General features: G+C 44.0%; 1 protein-coding gene across 2 annotated transcripts in view; it reads left to right on the top strand.

The window, feature by feature from the left end:
- pde5ab (phosphodiesterase 5A, cGMP-specific, b) overlaps nucleotides 1-19976 on the top strand; it is a 36318-nt gene that overhangs the window by 3064 nt on the left and 13278 nt on the right. For both annotated transcript variants that reach the window (XM_079579586.1, XM_079579585.1), the window contains exons 2-11: nucleotides 653-1166; nucleotides 2078-2251; nucleotides 6661-6750; nucleotides 6912-6983; nucleotides 7068-7157; nucleotides 7235-7372; nucleotides 11766-11833; nucleotides 18077-18185; nucleotides 18268-18346; nucleotides 18879-19054. In XM_079579586.1, coding sequence (XP_079435712.1) covers nucleotides 653-1166; nucleotides 2078-2251; nucleotides 6661-6750; nucleotides 6912-6983; nucleotides 7068-7157; nucleotides 7235-7372; nucleotides 11766-11833; nucleotides 18077-18185; nucleotides 18268-18346; nucleotides 18879-19054 — 1510 coding nt within the window. The remainder of the gene's footprint in view (nucleotides 1-652; nucleotides 1167-2077; nucleotides 2252-6660; nucleotides 6751-6911; nucleotides 6984-7067; nucleotides 7158-7234; nucleotides 7373-11765; nucleotides 11834-18076; nucleotides 18186-18267; nucleotides 18347-18878; nucleotides 19055-19976) is intronic.

The raw sequence follows: 19976 nt of genomic DNA, 5'->3' as shown, positions 1-19976 counted from the left end.
ATGTGCGTGTGTGTGTGTGTGTGCGTGGAAAGGTTGACTAGACAATGTGCTGGCTGATTACAGCTCTTCTCCATAATCACGTCTAATTTGGAGATGACATGCAAACAGGCCCAACAGCTCGCCTCGCACGCTTCTGTTTGTGCCACAGATCCTCCAGCTTTGGCTTCATAAAGTCAAAAAAGGAAATCGCAATTCATCCGAAAGCGTTTGCCAGCAGCAGTGATCATTATTTAAAACAGAAAAGCATTTGTTTGTTATTTTATTGACATTTTGAGTGAAAAGGCACATTTTAAAGAGCGAGCTGCATAGTGCATGTGAGGTTTTGCAGCCTGTGTGATATGTTGGACTCGAGTGTTACGGTATTTCTGTCCTCTTCACTCCGGCTTAATATTTCACATGTTCTTGTTTGGTCATTAGCACACGCTCAGTGCCTTTAAAGTTATGTAACACGCGGCTCATCACGCTGCATTCCCATCTTCTCCATTGTCTTCTCCATTGTTATTCGTCAGACACGCCTGTCCACTCAAACTCGTCATGTTTATTTATTTACGGTTTGTTAGACCGAACAGCTCAGTGGTGTTGCAAACGTGCCGACTCAACCACTAGGCCACAGGGGCACAGCTGATCCTGTTCTGATCTGTTGTTTCCTCAGAGAGATGGTGAATGCCTGGTTCGCCGAGCGCGTCCACAACATCCAGCCTTCTTCTTCATCTAAAGACTCTCCAACTCTGCAGCGCCACCACCTGTCCTCCACAGACCCCAGCACCTGTCCCACCATCCTGCCACCGACCCTCGCGCTCCTGGACACCCGCTGCCCGTCCCCCGCCTCCGTGCCCAGCCCGGCCCCGGGGACACCCACCCGCAAGATCTCCGCCTCAGAGTTCGACCGGCCGCTCAGACCCATCGTGGTCAAAGACTCGGAGGGGACGTTCACGTTCCTGAGCGACGCCGACAGGGAGAGCGTGCCTCTGCGGGCGCCGCTGATGGGAGAGGGCGGAGGTGGAGGCGGAGGGGGGAACAGGGCGCGCAGTGAAGGGGACCAGTGCGCGCGGCTGCTGCAGCTAGTCAAAGAGGTTTCCAGTCATCTGGACGTGACAGCTCTCTGCCACAAGATCTTCCTCCACATCAACGAGCTGATCGCCGCAGACCGCTACTCCCTCTTCCTGGTGAGAACGCACTCGGACACACAGCCTTCAGCGCCTCAGGAGCAGGCGGACACGCTACACTTACGGGGCTTCTGGGGCTTCGTTTGAAGGGATTCATTCACAGTCGAGTTGTCTTAGTGGGACAGTGTTATCTACCATAGGGTGCAAAACCATGTTTGGCATAATTACACTGTTGTTCTTTATGTATCTTTTTCACAAAGATACAATTCTTTTCAGTATTTGTACACTAGGCATAAAAAACAGTCATTCGCTCCATATGCTCTCGAAGCTTTATCAATTTCCAACATATTTCTGTGAACGAAGAGCAGCAGCCAGTTACAGTGCTCTGACGAGGTCCTGCTCTGCTACAGGGTTACTCCTGTATTACCGTAACATCCCTGTTATAAATGTCAGTTCTCACAGGACAGTCCGAACACTGACCTCTCAGAAAAAGCTGCAGTCCAGAAGAAAAGTCTGTGTTCTGCAAGGATAAGACTTTCTCACGGCCTCTTGCAAGCCACACACCTTGGAGGGTTTGTCCCTTGCCGAGCACCAAAAGACAGCGTACACCATCAAAACAAACAAAAAATCAGTCTGAGACAGTTATGCATTTGTCATTGCTCTCCCAGCTCTATAGACAAATAAATGTAGGCTGGTCCGCTATGGTAGATCTTTGAAGCAGCGGTCGGACAAGAGGCCAGCCTGCGGTACCTGCTGAGAGGTCAGAGGGCAGAGGACCAGCTGCACTGACTCAGGCTGAGCTAAGCGTTCCTCTCAGCAGGGAGCACTGTTTTATCACACCAAAGACAGGGGGCATGGAGTGTGAAGAAGTCTTAAGGTTCAACTTTTAGAAACATGGCAAAACAAATAGCTGGATGACATTACCCATAGGTTCCCTGTTCAACCACATACTGAGCGTTTTTGTGTCTCAGGTGGGCGAGGACAGCTCCAATCGCAAGTTCCTGGTCAGCAGACTGTTCGACGTGGCTGAAGGCTCCACGCTGGAGGAGTCGTCCAGCAACTGCATCAGGCTGGAGTGGAACAAGGGCATCGTGGGACATGTGGCCGCCACGGGACAGCCTCTCAATATCAAGAACGCTTATGAGGTACCAGCAGGCTCTCATGTGCACACTCATATTACATGTATGTGTGACCCTCTGACCCCGAGACCATCAGGTTTCACTTCCTACTATTGTTGGGTTTCAATCAATGCGATCTAATAGATAGGCTTTCATACAAATCCCTCCTTTTTGCTCACAGCTTTCTCTGGCTGTTTTGGATAGTTTTGACTGGTCTGGCTGTAAATAGGAACAACATTTACGAGCTGAGAAATACTTTGACCAGACTTGGAGAGATTAGTTTGTCCCATAAATCAGCGGTTCCTCCCCTTCTTCCAAGTGAGTTATCATTTAATGCTTTTTTTGCTGAGTTCAAAGCAAACCCATTTCCCCTCCTTCCACACACGCCGTGACCTCCTCCTCCGAGCGAGCCCGCAACTTTTGACCCACGCAGCTGCCTCACCCAACAGCGCCTGCAGTAAAGGGTTTTTGAACGGGAGGGATGGCCCACGTGTCTGCGCTATTTGTTCCCCCGGGAGCCTCCGCCAAGAGAGGCAGATGTGCACACACCCACGTCAGATTACAAAGGAGAGCGCACGTGTCTGTGAGAAGAAGGAATAGAAATACCATTCATAATAAATCAGGCTGGACTGCACATTCGTGGTATGACAAAACTGACACTGAGTTGGAGTTGCACATACAAGCTACTTTTGTACTGTCAAGATCAATGGTTGTTTGTGTAAATTTTACAGCCTAGTTGTAAACTAAACAGTGGCGGCCTAAAAATAAGCCCTTGTGGGATTTCATTGCTTTCATGTTCCATTAAATATTTATTTCCTTTCTTCCTTTGAATGTTTGCCATTATGTGCAAAATAAGTAAATAAATATCAGCAAGTAGACGTTGTGGGTCTGCTGGCAGCAGCGGCGTGTCCCCTCTGCAGCTCCTCTGTGATATTTTTGGCTGTAGATCCGCTCAATTGCCACGTCTTTGATTGGTATCTTGTCACGACAAGGAAACACATTTGCTGTATCTCTGGGCCGAACTGTCTGCACATCTGTCAACACAACAGGACTAGTGCACATTTCCTGTACTTTTCACAGTCCGTCTGTTTCATCCTAACGCTCTGCTTGTGCAGACAGAACATCGTTTAGTCATTTGTACAACAATTCTGCTTTCTCCAAACTTTTACATGAAACATAATTCACTTGTGTTTTAGTTTTTGTTAATGTTGAATTACAGTAGATTGCTTTATAAAAACTTACCTCTTCTCCCCCCCCTTACAAATATACGAACTTGACTTGTTTATTTTATATGAGATACGTTTATTGAGGACATATCATTTTTCCCCACTGAAAGATATGTCAGCAACTAATGATATCTTTCAGCAGGCTGGACTTATGTTGTTTAAGGGATGATAATAGATGGTTTGTGGACATGTTTTTTTGTAATGAACAAGCACAAAATGTTAGCAGTCTTAGCTGTTGCAAAAAGGCATTTTAACATTCAGTGTTAAACCCCACCAAAAACCTCTTCTACAATGAATGTCTGACTGAGAGCTGGAAGTTATTCATCCCCCCCTCAGCACTTTTTCTTTGTTTTAAATTATTCACACCTTTCGCTTTCGCCGGCAGTTTCTGACCTCTCTTCGCCCTGCCATTACGGAGCCACTGTAATTTCTTCCCCCTTCCTGATTGCGACAGCGCTATGACATAACGCCATCCTCAGCGTCCGTGTGTGCGCCGTTGTTTACCTGCCGTTGCCCCCCACAACCATAGCACCTCCATGAAGAGGGGTGGGGAGGTGAGGACACAGGACACAGAGGGCTGAAGGGACTCCACCTGTGCCCAATTAGCAGAGACGGCGGCTGGGGAGGTGCCTGTGTGCCGCTGCCTCCCACGGCACTTGAGGAGTCCAGTATTTTTAGAGCCTGCATGTTGTGCCACTGTGTATAATTATTATGGATGAGGACGGAAAATAGACTTCACAGCATTGATTTGTTTGCAGCAGCTTTGAAGATGGAAAAAGTTCTAAGGTGAAAAGAAATGATCAGGTAGTGTGACAAGTTTCTCTGTTTTAAATGAAATGCTCTAAAGCCAATTGGGTTTTTGCGTATTGAATTTTCCCTTCATTCCTCTGTTTGATGGAATGTTTGCGAATCGTATCAAATAAAATAGGCACAGATGTTAATACCGCTACCTGTATAAACCCTGAAACACAACTCCAGGTATGTTTTTGATGAGGAAACGCGATAACAACGCTCAGAATCAATATCAGGCATGTGCTGCGCTGACAGACTGCGGATGCTTCCTGCAGGAGGCTGTCCACTTGCATATTACTAACCTGACACTGCTTCCAGGAAGTCCACATGCGTCATCCCCTTCCCAGGGACTCCCCGGCTGTTGGGCCGGCTCCTCAACTTACCCTCAGCATCAGATACGGCCCTAACCGACACCGAACTAACACTAAACCCCACTTTCCCCTCAGTCATGAGTCCATTCCACAGTATGTCACAGGGATACAATCCAAACCAATCTGCAGCGCACCGGGGCGGGGGGTCTCGCCTTATCAATACATTCACTGTGCCCCATCCAAAACGCAATTACAGCTGACAATCGATCAGTCACCGCGCCGGCTCTCCCGTCCCGCCGCAGATTTCTTGGATTAGGGGAATGATTGACGAGGTAAACTTTGCGGCCACATTTTCTGTAGTCAAATTATGGCTCGCGCAAAAGCGGCCAGGAAGTGTAGTGTTACATCGACAGCAACATATAGTTTGGAGCTGATTGCTTTGGCGGGACGGTGGAAACTTGAGGGTATTTTCTTTTTTTTTCTCGACTGCGCACTTTTCCACCAAGCAAAATGGCTCGAGTCAAGCCAGGTGTTGCCAGTAAAAGTAGAGCAGGTATGGCTTACGGGAGGGGAAACGGTAAGAAGCGATATTTATAAGGAGACATATGCGAAATAGTGTAATGTTTTTCTTTTATATAAACGAAATGTAACTTTTGAGTATTACTGTTCACTTTGGTTGACAGTGAGTTTGAGAGGCAGGTAAGAAGATCTAGTGACCACTTCTTGAATATGATGGGGAATGGAGATATGACATAAACGGCATTAAGTCAACGTGCCATACTTTTATATAGGTTTGGCTTCACCATGCATTAAGCTATTTATAGATGTGGTTCTAAGTGATCAATTCGCACAGATACATAATGCATGCATGTGCCGTATCAGGCTTCTTGACCTCTCCATAGGAAGCAGCGTGACTGGGAAAATGAAAGGAAATGCATGCCCGTAATATGGACACATGCGAGGCTCGAAGGTGGATCGAAGTTAGATCTCTGTGGGGAGGAAATCTCTCTCTCTCTGTGTCTCTCTCTCTCCCTTGCTTACCACTTTCGACCATGCTGTGCTTAAACTAAGAGCGGAGGGGAAAAAAAAAGAAAGCGCTGGAGTTCTAAGTAAATTCAGCCTCTCATGCCTGCATTTGTGTAAGTGTTTGTGACATCTCGTCGGCGTTCCACCTGCTCCGCGGTCTATAAAGTGGGTCCTGTGGAGCTTCAGGTATAATGGCCCCGCCCTGAGAGAGAGGCTGCTTGTTTAAAGGTCATTTGTGTGGTGGGGGAGAGGAGACAGGCGACCGGGCTCCTAGCAGCAGAAAGAACAAAAGGAAAGAATACCAAAAAAAAATGAACTTCCAAATTTTGGCCCGACTTACTTTATGTGCTCTTTATAGAGTTTGACAGCTTCAGTGTTGCTTCCCCTGGATGTAATTTCAGGGCTGGGCTAACATGGACAGTGGACTAATTTCCACTAGTTCAAGCGGAGAAAGTTGCAGATTACTTCCGAGCCCGACAGCATTGTGCAGTTGTATATTATTTTTGAAGGATTGCAATGATCGTGACGAGTGCAGTAAGGTTTTACGTTTTTACAATGCTTTTAGTGCACATTTTGAACAGAATCAGACACGGCTAAATAGCACTTTGCCGATCATTGAAATTGATCATAGATTTAATCATGATTCACTTAGACTTCAGTTAAATGCACAGCCCATGGTTTGCAGGATATTTACATGCGTTTGATCCAGCCGTCTAAAAGATGTGATTACGATAAAGAAAATGCCGCCTTTAGCCTCACTGAGCTTTAGTGTAATCCATATCCAATTTGACATTATTGACACGCAGCATCCCTTCATTTCACTGTCCACATCGATCTCTCTGTAAAGAGAATGAGAAACTGCTGTTTGTCTGTGACCCATTCTTTATGCAAGCGCTGCTCTCAGTAGAGGCTGGTCAATAATCCTATGAAGACAAGCGTGCTTTGTGCAAAGAAGCTATGAATTTTCATTTGGGGTTTCGGCAGATTTAGTTTCTAAATTTTCTAAACTAAGACAATCAAGCGAAACCAAAATGAATGAAAAATGGGACTGACTTTTTTGCTTTCTATCTTGTTTCTGTAGGATCCCAGGTTTAACGCAGAGGTGGACCTCATCACAGGCTACAAAACCCAGAGCATCCTCTGTCTGCCCATCAAGAACCACAGGGATGAGGTAATGCTTTATTCCACGAGGGCTCGACATGAACACTAGCCGCCCAGCCAAAGTCTAGTAAAGTTTTGTTTAGGCTTGTCGTAACACTAGCCACTCTCTCTAGCCCCTAGCTTCTGTACTGTTGTGTCAAAGGCAAACCCTTTCTCGGCTGCTGCTTTCAGGTGGTCGGCGTAGCACAAGCCATCAATAAGAAAAGCGGTGAGGATGGTGCTTTCACTGAACAGGATGAAAAGGTAAGTGACGTGAACGCAGCTGAAAACCGAATCAGCACAAAGCAAGACGCTGAGTTCACTGCAGCCGTGCTCTTCTCCCGTCAGGACTTCTCGGCGTACTTGGCCTTTTCGGGGATCGTCCTCCACAACGCCCAGCTTTACGAGACGTCGCAGCTGGAAAACAGGCGCAATCAGGCAAGAGGAGATGAGAAAATGCCAATGCTTTTCGTTTTGTATTGTCCTAATATGATATCGAGTGTGCTCTGCTATAGGTGCTGCTAGACCTGGCCAGCTTCATCTTCGAGGAGCAGCAGTGTCTGGAGGTCTTACTGAGGAAGATCGCAGGGACCATCATGTCCTTCATGCAGGCCCAGGCGTGCACGGTCTTCATCGCGGACGAGGACTCGATGGTAGGTTCGCGCACAATGTACCAATCCACAGCATCAACAGGCAGGTGTTTTTATAATATCAATTTGTGAGTGCTTTTAATTTGACTCTTTACACATGATGAATGGTCTGCAAACAGTACAGTGTGCTCACGTTATGTAAGCGCGTTCATCTGTCATAACAAGGGTAAATCACGTTATAAAAAGTCTATGTTTAGACTCATTTCCAGGCTGCGAGCACGAGCAAACACCAGAGGGGATTTTAGCTTCCTCTTACAGTTATCCCAGCTGGAGTCATTCTATGGCTAAGACTGTTTGTGAACCAAGGAATAATGGTACAATAGTATAAAACTTGCATGTGGTCAGATGTACAGAGTAATAGTAATTTTTGAACGAAGAAAAATGTCAGCAGTGTTAAACTATACCCACATTTAACTCACTGTTAAATCTTTTAAGTGTAGCTTTAATAGGGTTGTGCCCATTTTCCTTCTCATAGAGTGGAATCCAACTAAAACTAGTTCCCTCTGGCAAATGACCTTTAGAAGAAGAAAAAAGTCATGTGGTGTTTTTTTTTTTTTTTTTCAATCGATCAGCTAAGTGTAACATCTACTGTTGCAAAAAGAAAAAAATCTACTCCCTGACAAGGAAAAACTACATTAGCCTTAAAAGTTAACACATATGTGTAAAAGTCTCAAGGAAAGACGACGCACGAATCATCAAAAGTAAGGCTTAGTTTTCAATCTGTCCAAATGATGGACAGCCTTCAAAGGTAAAAATGATCAATAAATGAGGTTAATGTAACTTTGACATAATCTATGACAGATCATAAAGTCCTGGCACAAGAAGACCTTATTCTTCAGGATCTAGTCTTATGTCTGGATTGGTTTAAGGCAGTAGAAAGGCAGTCATTCCTTGGCTGTACCGAATACTTTGGCCAGTGAGGATGTTGAGAATTGCCGCCTGAACACATGCAGCATCTGAATAATTTATGATTTACCGACACTAAGTTGACAAAGTGCAAATGCTCGGCATTTCCTCAAGGCTTTTTGTTCTTCCAGGGGATTATTACTCTCAGAAGCTTGAATCAGAAAGAACCTCATGATGCAAGTGTCGATGCGAGTCCGAAACATAACTTTGCTTTAGGAACATGTGCACAGGCAGTTCAGAATGTGTTTCCCAAATCATCATTTTAGGATCAGACAGTACATAACAAAACAAATGATGAATGCTTTTTGAACCCGCAGTTTTGTTTTTGCACGGCGGTTTATTTTACGTGGAGCTGCTGACACACAGCTTTAATTCACATCCTCTCTGGGCATTAACATTTGTCTTGGCTTGTCCACCTCTGGGGCGTCGAGTCGAGTGGATGAAAAACACTCCAAAGCCCTCAGGCAGCGGAAGCACAGGCCTGTCATAACACCATAGGGACACTTGGAGAGGACAGCGCAACAAGGCGACCATGTTAATTATCCTCTTCTTACTGCTATTTATTCACAGAAATCACACTTAAGATCAACATTGTCAAGGAAGAAAGCCACAGACGGGGCTTAAAGAAAGGAAAAGTGTATTTTCTTTGTGCCAAAAAGCTTTGAAAACGACAAGGCTAATTTGTATAAAAAGTCTCCTCAGGAAATAAGGTAGTTTTCATCAAAGCACACGACATAATGACTGGCTTTTATCCACAATAAGAAGTCTCTGCTCGCATTCAGTTTAAGTAAACAAAGAATTCTGGTTACCAAATGCCATTGCTTGTGCTTTGTGTGGGTTTAATCGTACGTATCAAAAACGCATATCATCAGTCATTATTTGCTGTTTAAGTCAGTGTCAGTGCAATTTCCTACGAAAAATAATCTGAATTCCATTGTCGTATCATTTTTCAGTGAACAAAAATCCCACTTATCTTCATTTGAAACCCTGCTGCTTCTCGGCTTCTAACTCATTCCACCGACACACAGCTTATTTACCCAAAACATTCACTGGTAAATATTAGCTTCTGGGGCTATCATCTTTTTGGCCAAGTATGTTCATGTTTAAACCGAATGCTATCCAGTTCATGTGGTCCAGATTGTGTTACATAACATTGTTTTTAGCTCGGCCTGGACTTTATTAGAGTGAGATTAGCTCAACTCGGATGGATTCCTTTGTTTTCCACTTGGGCCCGTCTGGTCGGTGAAATAGCTTTTAAATGATAGGGGCGTTTAGCTAGTCAGATGGAATTAGTGTCACACGCACGGACAAATCGCAAAATCGGTTTCTTTTTTGTGTGTGTTGCGATAGAGTTCTGCATTTTCAGTCCATAAGCCATCACTGGGCTCATTCAAGTCAAACTGCATACCGCAGGCTAAAAACAAAGACTCGCATATTGTCTTCATTCTGCTTGGCATTCCAAGCAACATACGAGATCCCTCAAGGAGCAGCCTTTGCCCTTCAGTTGTTTTTTGTTTTGGTTCGTTTTTTATTGCTAAGGTGCCCGAAATCAAGTTTATAAGCCACAATTATGCAGGATATGACCACTTTAAAATAACTTTGGAGGTTTGTCTGTTGTAGCTCGCATCTACAATCCATGTGGACAGGAAATGGCTGAGCTGGAGGGATGCTAACAGCAGCTTCAGAAACAGATGGGAAGTTGTCCATCTGTGAAGGATTAAATCTTTAAGGGTCGGGATTACATAAATGTATATGGCTGTTTGCAAAAAAGAAGCTGGAAGAGGAGAGCGATATAGCTTTAAATGTAAAAAAGTCACACAGTATATCATCTCCAAAAAAAACACCTAAAAAACATATATCCATATTGTGAAGTGCTCGGCATTGACCCACTCGTACTGTACGTCCCCTATGGGCAGACAAACAGGAAGTAGTTGAAGCAATTGAACTAATGGCTCTGAATTCGTATTTGTTTTTTAGGATGGGCCAGCACAATTTAGTCCAATTTCAGGGCAAGTACATTTGCACTTCGTCACAAATTTTACACCGTGCATAGGCCTATTTTTTAGAGGATTTGCTGTGAACAGTGTCTTGCTTTGCCTCCCCGGTGTGCTGTTTATAACATGGGCAGCAGCAGGGTCTGTTGTCTACAGTGAGTGTGTCCCTCTCATGACCTGCGCATGGCCAGACCAGCTGTCTCCACGTCTTTTATCACTCTCTCTCTCTCTCTTTCTCTCTTCCCCCTTCATTCTTCCCTTCCTCTTCTGTCTCCTTCTCTCCCCAAACATTTACTCTCCGACTTTAACAACGCCTGACCCGGTCTTCCCAGCGTCCATCCACGGCGCCTGGTCTTCGTCAGGCCGCTCTGTGGATGCGAGCGCGGAGGAAGTCTCGTAAATGACAGCGCTGGTTTCTAACACCAGGCCGTGGCATTAAGATGGAGGTCTGGGTTCGCTCAAGCTGTTTTAGGGCAGAGACATGTTGTTTTTTTCATGGGAACATACGGATTTACTTACATGGAACATCATATAGACGTGTGAGTGTGTGGAAGTGATCGGGTTTGACGTCTGGCTTGCAACAAGAAGCTGTTGAGAAGTGTTATTGTAATACAGGCTAAACCAATAAAAATCTAATATAAAGTGTGATTTTTCACTTACGTTTGTTGGTAGAGGTCCAGACTACAGGTCTAAAAACATGTGTCGACTCTTTACTCTGCTCTGACTGCTGGTCGTCAATCAAATCAATGGCACTGTTAGTGTCTGGACATTTGGAGCATGTTTGGTGTCACTGACATGTTTGTTTTGAGTCACAGCTAAACGCGAAATGTTCCGACTTGAAGTTCTTGACTATTACTTCTACCTCTGTTTATTAGGTAACCAAAGCATTTCTTTAAAAGCAAGAAAGATGGCATACTTTCCACTTAAAGTCATTACTCTTGACCAATATTTGACAACAGATTGATGCCGGTGTTCCTGCACACTAGCCTTTTTTCCACACTCCCGTCTCTTCTTGTTATAAAACATCCCCTTCCCATTGAACCCCATAAAAGTCACTCCGCACTCCCGTCTCTTCTTTATTACCTTTAGCGCTGACGGACGACAATCTTATACTGTAAAACAAAAGATTTCATTTTCCAAAACACTGTCCTCTCGTCCCTAGGCAACTCTTGAAAATGAAAAAAAAAAAAAAAGAAACCCTTTGGGAAGAGAGCAGAAGAGAAAACAAACCCCTAAAAGGAACGGTGGAATGTTGGGATAAACTGTGCAGAGGCAAGGCGTGACGGGTGATAGATCAACATCCGCTTTTTCAGGGCTCACACGTGTGCCGCCGCTTAATTAGAAGGAACTGGATACGTGCTCGATACACCAGATAAAGATTAGAATGATTAGCTACGAGGAATTTTAGAATGATGGTTTCTTTTGCGGATTAGGCAGGGGTCACTTTTCCGAGGCTGTTTTCGACGTCTAATGCCGACTCGTGTTTTATTTTACAGAACTCCTTCTCCAGCGTGTTTCACATGGAGTACGAAGAGCTGGTGGATGTCCTGGATGCACCCAAATGGTAAAGATTAAGAGGCACTGTTTAATTGAATGAAGCACTGTCTATGAGCACGGCCTCCTGTTGTCCCGGACCTCGGCTAATGGCCCCAAAGCTCAACAGTCAGTTTTTAGGTCAGACTGCCCTGTTGCGTGTGACAGCCTAATTTGCTCACACTACATTGGACACAGAGAGACTGTAAAATTCCTTTTAGCCAAAGCACTGGCCCGTTTGTCGCTGCGTATTGTAACTGTGAGAGTGTGTTTATGTTCTCCGGCTGGTGGCTGGAGCAAGGTGCGCCTGGCCTAGTTCTGTACAAGGAAAGGAGTTTTGTCCCATGCACAATTAATGTAGGTTATGTCTTTTGCGAACAACTAAAAGAGGAGCGAAATGAAATAGTGCTTCATTCAAGAAAATCTATTAAAAAAAAATCAATAGACATTACATACAGAGCAATGTTTGTGTTTCAGTCTTTCAAATGTAAGTGCTCCTGGGCTTAAAATATGCACTGTGATTAAATCATCGTTCAATAATCATACACAGCTGTAGTGGAGTTGTTTGATGCTGTAAAACACTGAAAGTCCCCTTCTGAAAAGACAGCGTTGCTTCGGTGTCATAGGACTCAGCAGGAAGTATGGCCTATTTCTCTTGGCAGAGCGGGGACAAACGGGTCAGTTTGTGGGAACCCACTTCTGAGTCCAACTCACAAACGTCACTGGATCAAGGTCAGGGCTTTGTCTCAGCCACTCCACAGGCACTCCGCAGCCTCTCCGCACTGTTTACTTTGAGAGGGACAGTATTATGAATTAGCGCTAAAAGTAGACAGAATCGGAGGGAAATGGAGGAGAATGGTTTGAATGACCCCTCAGCTCGTAACATTTGGCCTGGAGGATGGTGCCTGGCTGCTTTTTAAATGGGAAACCAAACATTCACTTCTGGCTGCGGTTTTCTATAAAAGCGCGTTAGAATAAATCTTCTTAGAGCGTTGTTGAAGAAAGGCAGTTTATCAGGTGTAAACTCGGTATGTAGCTGCAAGGCCCGGCCAACGTTTTAGAGCCGCAAATGGTTTGTTCATCTGTGATTCTTAACATGATGCTTTTCGACTTTTCCCTGAAGGCATTGAACTCAGCGGAGATTTGCCACAAAACATAAATCAACTAGAATGTTTTCAGTTTGTGGTGAAGGTTGACCAAGGCTCCTTCTGGCTTTTACATTTAACAGCAGACTCTGAATATCCCCGCTAGGCCATTATTCACTTTGCCTACAAAGATTTAGTGCAAAGGAAACATATCATGCTAATTGACTTCTTTACGCTTTAAGGCGAGACACATTACATGTTCGGTGTTGAGATCTTTTCCTCGTTTTCCCCCTGAGCATCTTAGTTTTGATGTCAGAGTGAAAAAGACCAAACTCCCCTTTCCAAAGTTCCAATGTTGATTCGCCGGTCTTAGTTACATTTTTTCCTCATATTTATTTCCAAATCCATATCTCTATTGCAGTGTCTCGCCTAAATTATACCGGCATCTTTTTTTCTTCATTGATGCAGTTTTGACTAATGCCGTTCATAAAACTGTCATTTTCAAAGGCCATCACCCGACTCCATATGTTAGATATGTAAGAGGGAACGACAGTATTACAAGGTTAGAACAGAGGCTACATTTTGATTTAATTTGCTATATAATAGGATAAACTCCCCAGGAAACGCACAGCTAACTGGATCACACATAAGCTTAATGCATATAATGAAGCCGGCCAATGAAATGACAGCACACAAATGATTTAAAGAAAGTCAGGAGTCTTCGGGCCGCGGATATTTCCTGACTCCTCTTCTGCCGAGCTGACGGTGAATGACATTTAATCGCATTTCAGCTGCTGCGAGACGGATCCCCCCCTTTGCCGCCCAGTCTCTGAGGTGGCCTGGCCTCCCCGGTTGCTACGCAGCATCTCAAATTCAATCTTAATCTCTCTCTGGGACTGTTTGTGCATGTGATCAGCCCAGTACAGTGAGGGCAGTGTATATCAGACTTGGAGATCAACCAAAGAAGCTTTAGAAGTCCATCTGCAGATCTAGCATTTGGCTGGCCTTTCTTCTGTTTGATTAGGTCATGGTTTTGTTACAGTACAAAGGGTCGAACAACAATTTTCTTGACCTGGTTTAGGACTGACTTGATCCTGATCAATATTTTTACGAGGTGATATTTTTATGAGGTGAGCGAAGTCTGGAAACCCCTGGGGGACGTCATGAAAATCTTTTTGTCACGTGTAAAAGTCAAAGTGAAGTTTTTTAGCGTGGAAGAGGGAGGAGTGAGTATGGAGGCGAGCAAATTTGTGATTGTATCTTTACCGTGTTCCAGAGCCCATAATGATGCCATCCTGCATTAAAGCAAAGCACAAAAGGAAATGAACCAATTGAACTGACCTCTTGCCTGTCCTGTATATTCATCTATGGGTTCTATGGCCTTAACCGAGTGCATTTTCTCCATTTCGGCTTTACTCAAATCTAAAAGCTTCTTCGACTGGAGAGCAACAGTGTATAGCCTTATTTAAAAGCTAAGGCCTACGAAACTGATCCTAACTTTTTCGTCAGGTTTTTTTGTCAGGTTTATTTATCACGTTTATTGTATTTTTTGTTGTGTTTTCGTAGTTTTTGTTGTTGTGTTTTTGTAGGTTTTTTTTTGTAGCTTTTTATTGTATTTTTGAAGTTCTTTGTTGTGTTTTTAGAGTTTTTTTTGTTGTGTTTTGTCGTTTTTTTGTTTTGTTTTTGTCGTTTTTTTGTTGTGTTTTTTATTGTTGTGTTTTTGTAGCCTTTTTGTTGTATTTTTTGTTGTAGTTTTTTGTGTGTTTTCATAGGTTTTTTTGGTTGTTTGTTTTTGTCTTTTTTTCTGTTGCTTTTTTGTCTTGGTGTCAACACATTTTTGTCACGTTTTGTCGCTCTTTTATTGCGTCTTTGTTACATTTTTGTTGTGTTTTCATCCTCATTTTCATCGCTTTATTGACACTTTTTTCAAGAAGCTTTTAGATTTAGGTAATGCCAAACTGGAGAAAATGCACTCTGTTAAAGTTGGGGTTAAGAGGTTAATCATCACCAAAACTGTCTTAACATTTCCAATGGTCCTTCGAGCCGGATAAACCCAGATGGATAAAGCTATGTTCCTTCACCTGATTGTTGCCCATGAAAGGTACATAAAGCCAATAATGCCTTTTACATAATGCTCCTCTTCAGGTAGATTTCTTTGAAACGACCACAAACATATCCATTAAGTCTAATGAAGCCCTAAAGTGGTGGAAAACTAGCTGCACACGGGTGGTTAGGCCTTTACAGGGAGATAATGCACCTGATCCATGCTTTATTGGCCGTATATTTACTCTAATACCTGTTCTTGGCAGCGGCGTAAAGTCAATAAAGCCTGATAGCGGCTATAGTTTGTGCCTCTCCAGTTTATTGGCGGAACAGATGGAGCTGTCTGATGGACGCAGCGCTGTGTTCCCTCTGTAAGAGATTTGGCAGGACCGCACGTGCCTCTGAGCGGTCTGACGGCGGTGCCAGCGTAGTTCAATGAGAGGAAGATAAAAGCAATACACGCACATATGAAGAGAAGATACCAAGGGTTCAAGGGCAGACACAAATAACGATAGGAAGGTTTTTGTCATGTCCCCTTGTAAACTCATTTCTTGGGGTAATATTTCAACCTACTGGCACTAAACACTGACAGAAATGTAGTCGTCCATAGCGCAAATACATGATAAAAATGTACCGATCAATGTAATAGCATCTTGAGATCTTGAGTCAGAACCTGCTTCTCATTATTTTTGTTTACAATTTATCCATAACATGAAAGCCTGACGAACAGGAAAATAGAGTCTGAGCTCCATGGACATTGTATTGATGGGAAACAGCAGCTCACTAGAGGACACATACCTAACCCCAAGGACGACAGGGATCGATTCTTCTCCCCTTTTGAACACTGTGCTGTTGCGTCCTTAGTCAAGAGACGACACCATATACTTTACTTCTAGGGTCTTCATTGCTTATGTATAGGACTAGAGCTACAAGGTTTTAGAAACAATATCTGATGCGATTTGTCAGTTTTGCTAATGAGAGAAGACTGAAATATGAACTGCTAAACTAAGAACTATACATTTCAGAAGATATTTGTAGAGCTCTAAACCGTAGAAGTAAAATGAAGCGGCCTTTGTCAGCCTGCTCAATGTATTTTTCCTTGAGCATTTAATCTTCAAACAAATTAAGAACAATCCAGATGTTTTGAGATGATGCTTTAAGATAAGACGCTCATGTAAGTGGTTTCTGAGCTAAACGCTAAATCATATTCAGTTAAGTTTCTGCTTTTTGTGCGGTCGGATACACTTCCAGTAGCTAATAAACATCATCTTATGAGAAATGTTATAAATGCCATACCTCACCATACTTTAATATAAGGCCTAGCTTCACCATTCATTTGTATGGGGATAGAACACTCTGTTCAAACAGGTCCGGGAATACCATTAGCTACAGAAGTACACATTTAAAGGGTTGTCTACTACAGAATTTACAGGTTTTATATTATGATCTTTCGGGGACAGGATATTGTGCTGTTTGCTAAGGATGATTGAAGTTTATGAACTTTGATTTTCTAATTGCAAATGGAATTGTAAAAGTGCTGCCACTATGTGAGATAAGAAATTGAAAAAGTACCCCAGGACATTTCTTAATGGAATATCAATTTTGTTCTCCAAACATAAGTCCCTCGCCAACTTTCCTCGTTTTGTCCTTAAATACCATGTGGCTTTGTGACATGGCAAAAGTGGGCAGCTCTGACTGGGCCAATGGGGGCGTCCATACAGTCCACCGCAGGACGCTTGCTTTGACAGGCCCTGACCGCGGGAGGCTTTTCATAGCGACATTAAAAATGGGCTTTTAAAACCAGGAAGTCCGTGTGAGTTGCGTGCCAACGTCAGAACGCGTCTTTGTGGATACAGTTCCTGATTATGGGCCCGCGCTCGGAGCCAGTTTAGCGCCGTGACGGGTTTGAGGCAAGCTTTTCTGTGGCCTCATTTGAAGTCACTCACAGAGGGAAAGGAAACACAGGCTGGAGTGTACTGGCGGGATCAGTGGAGGCCAACAGATTGTTATAATTATCCTCAAGTTGTCCAAAGTTTGCACACGCATAGCCGTTTCCAAACCCAAACCAAACACACTTCATTTTTTTGTCTTCTTAATTGTGATGTGACGTTTATTGGCTCTTTAGGACCAGCTCTTTTAAGGCCCAATGTTTTTTTCTTGAAGTGAAATGAATTCAGCTTTACCCTTCAGTATACTGTAAACGCAGACGTAAAACACGGGCCAGTTCACATACCGCAACAGTAAAGCTCAACTTCTCTCCTTCAGAGTTGTGAAACATAAACTCATCCCTGCGAAATGAGTTTAAAAATTACTCACTCCCTGATTCATTGTTTGTAATCAAAACAAACCTGGTAGCCTACAGGGTCTATTACACAGATCTCATTTACCGCGTCATCTTGGTTTATAAAGTACTTTAATAACAATACAGTTGGCCAGAGTGCCGTTCACAAAAACTAAAACAAGGGAAAGATTTTGCTTTCGTATTTTTATGCAATTTTTGTAATTGAGATCCCATTTTTTTTAAAGGCAATACAGAAGAAAGCTCTTTGCGCACACACTAAAATGCAGTCTATTTATTTATCTATATTTATTTTTAATATGTACTTGAAATGGTCAAAACCACTCATGGATGATTGAATGAAAATGTGTGCTTCAGAGTGATTAGCTCTATATAAAAATGGGACATAAACATATCCAAAAGATTCGGCTCCATCCATCCAGCCATCCATCTAACTAAGTCTTGAATCCATTTTCTTTCTCAATCACTTTCCCTTAAATCCTCCGGTTTTAGCTTGCACCCTCTGTTATGCTTGTTTATCCTTTTTCCAGTATTTGTCACACACTGTTCGAGCTGACTTTGCGGTCGGACTTGGCCAGTCTCAGGGAAAGGGCCGGAGGGGGGGCTCAGGTGCAGCTTCGGGAGACAGCTGTTGTTCCACTAACAAGCCACGTTAGCCGTGACGTTAGCTAGCCGTCCGTTTGGGTGGAAGCGATGCGTTTTGCTTCTGGTACATTTGAGACGGAACACTCAGCAAGGCCAGCGTGGTTTTATATATAATGTGTCGAGTGAGAAGTACTGCATCATAAAAAGACTCTGCGGAGTACGATGCCTTCAATAAGTTAGTTCCCTCTGTGTGTCTCTTCAGGGACTGTGACGTGAACCAGATCAACTACATGTACGCGCAGTACTGCAAGAACACCACGCGGCCTCTCAACATCAGCGACGTGACGAAGGACCAGCGCTTCCCCTGGACCGTCAGTGAAGCCGTTAGCGGATTCTCCTCATCCTTTGCTTTTCTTTCCTCAAGCTATTGATCGTTCCCTTTCCTTTAAACAGAGCGAAAACCCAGACCGCAGCAACGTCAAGAGTCTGCTCTGCACTCCCATCTGGAACGGCAAGAAGGACAAGGTCATAGGTACGGTTTGATCTACAGATGTAAAACACTTAGTTACCCCTTTAAAAAAAGTTGTGGCTCTGTTTCGAGAGACTGTTTACAGTGAGATAATGGAGTTAAGAAAATAAATAAAACACAAAAGCGCACTGGAGTGTGATTGAAAGCTCTCAATAATAACTGCGCAGCGCTGACACGAGGTGGTGCTTGATGAAATACCCCGCAGCGCAGGAAACAAGCCCTGAGCGATAATATTACGGCTTTATGAATGAGCCTGACACTCCATCTATCACTGTGATTACCATCTACATAATGATGTGATAGCAGCTCCGGCGGAGATAAAGCTTAGTGTGCGCAGATTTCCCTCCGTGATCAAACAAACAAGACCCTCACAGCCTCCTCCTCAACCTGCACAATCTGAGTAAGGAAGTGCATCGGAACATTTCCTTTCAGACCCCTTTTCTTAGTACGGCCTCACCCAACCCTGATACATTTGCATGTCCAGCAGATACAGTCTTGGCTATTAAATATGCTTGCGTTTCGTGCGTCTGTGCAGGAGTGTGTCAGCTCGTGAACAAGATGGACGAAGCCTCGGGAAGCGTCCGGGCCTTCAACAGGAACGACGAGCAGTTCTTGGAGGCCTTCGCCATCTTCTGCGGCCTGGGCATTCAGAACACGCAGATGTACGAGACCGTGGAGCGCGCCATGGCCAAGCAGGAGGTCACGCTGGAGGTCAGCTGTTCACATGTTCAGACACGCGTTTGGGAGAACATGACCTATCGCTGCAGGTTCAATGCTTTCTTAAAAGTAGGGTATGTAAACTGGGCTGGATTAATAAGTGGAAGTAGACTTGATTGGGGACGAGGCAGGAATTGTTTGCCAGTGTTGGTTCTGACCAAAGAAACTGGCAACCCAAAATGAGTGCTTGTTTGGCTTCTGATTGGATCATCAAGTCAAAAGCGAAAACAACCAGAAAGAGTAAAGAAGCAGAGCACTGGAGGAAACCTAGGCAAGTGCAGGGAGGACATGCAAACTCCACACAGAACGGTCACTTCCAGTTATCTTAATTAGTTTGTAGAAAACTAGCCATTATGGACACCGGGCGGCTCTCCCTGTCATCTGCCGGCTGTGGTTTTGGGCGAGGAGACAGTTAATAAGTGCCTGGTTTCCATCCTCGTCTTTGTGCCAAGGATTCGTCCATTAGCTGTGCCCCAGTGTTTACATACAGCCACAGTCTCCTATACAACTCCTCCTCTCAGCATGTTCAGTGTGTGGTCCAGTGCAGCTGCTATCTGCCCTCTCCAAACACCAAACCTGCAATTCACCACCACCAAACAGCATGAGCTTAGTGAAATGCCACTTCTATTCTTGACGATATTTTATTAGGTTATGTATTAAACCCCTTAACCCCACCCCGCCACTCCTCTTCCCAAAAAGGATGTAGCAATTTTGCTTTGAAATATTAATAGATTTGGCAACGATCCAAATGTTCCTCCACTCGAGACCCATGAATAAGACACGTGCCCGATAACCTACAAAGCTTAAAAAGGTTTGTGGACTGGAGATATTCTTTCACAGCCATTGCCAGACAGCTTTCGATTTTCTCGGACGCAAAATTGTCTCATAAGCAGTCGTTTTCCCTGATGTGAAATTG

Source organism: Gobius niger, assembly GCF_951799975.1.
Source record: "Gobius niger genome assembly, chromosome: 21".
Lineage (NCBI taxonomy): Eukaryota > Metazoa > Chordata > Actinopteri > Gobiiformes > Gobiidae > Gobius > Gobius niger.
This window is presented reverse-complemented; position numbering and strand designations above follow the sequence as displayed.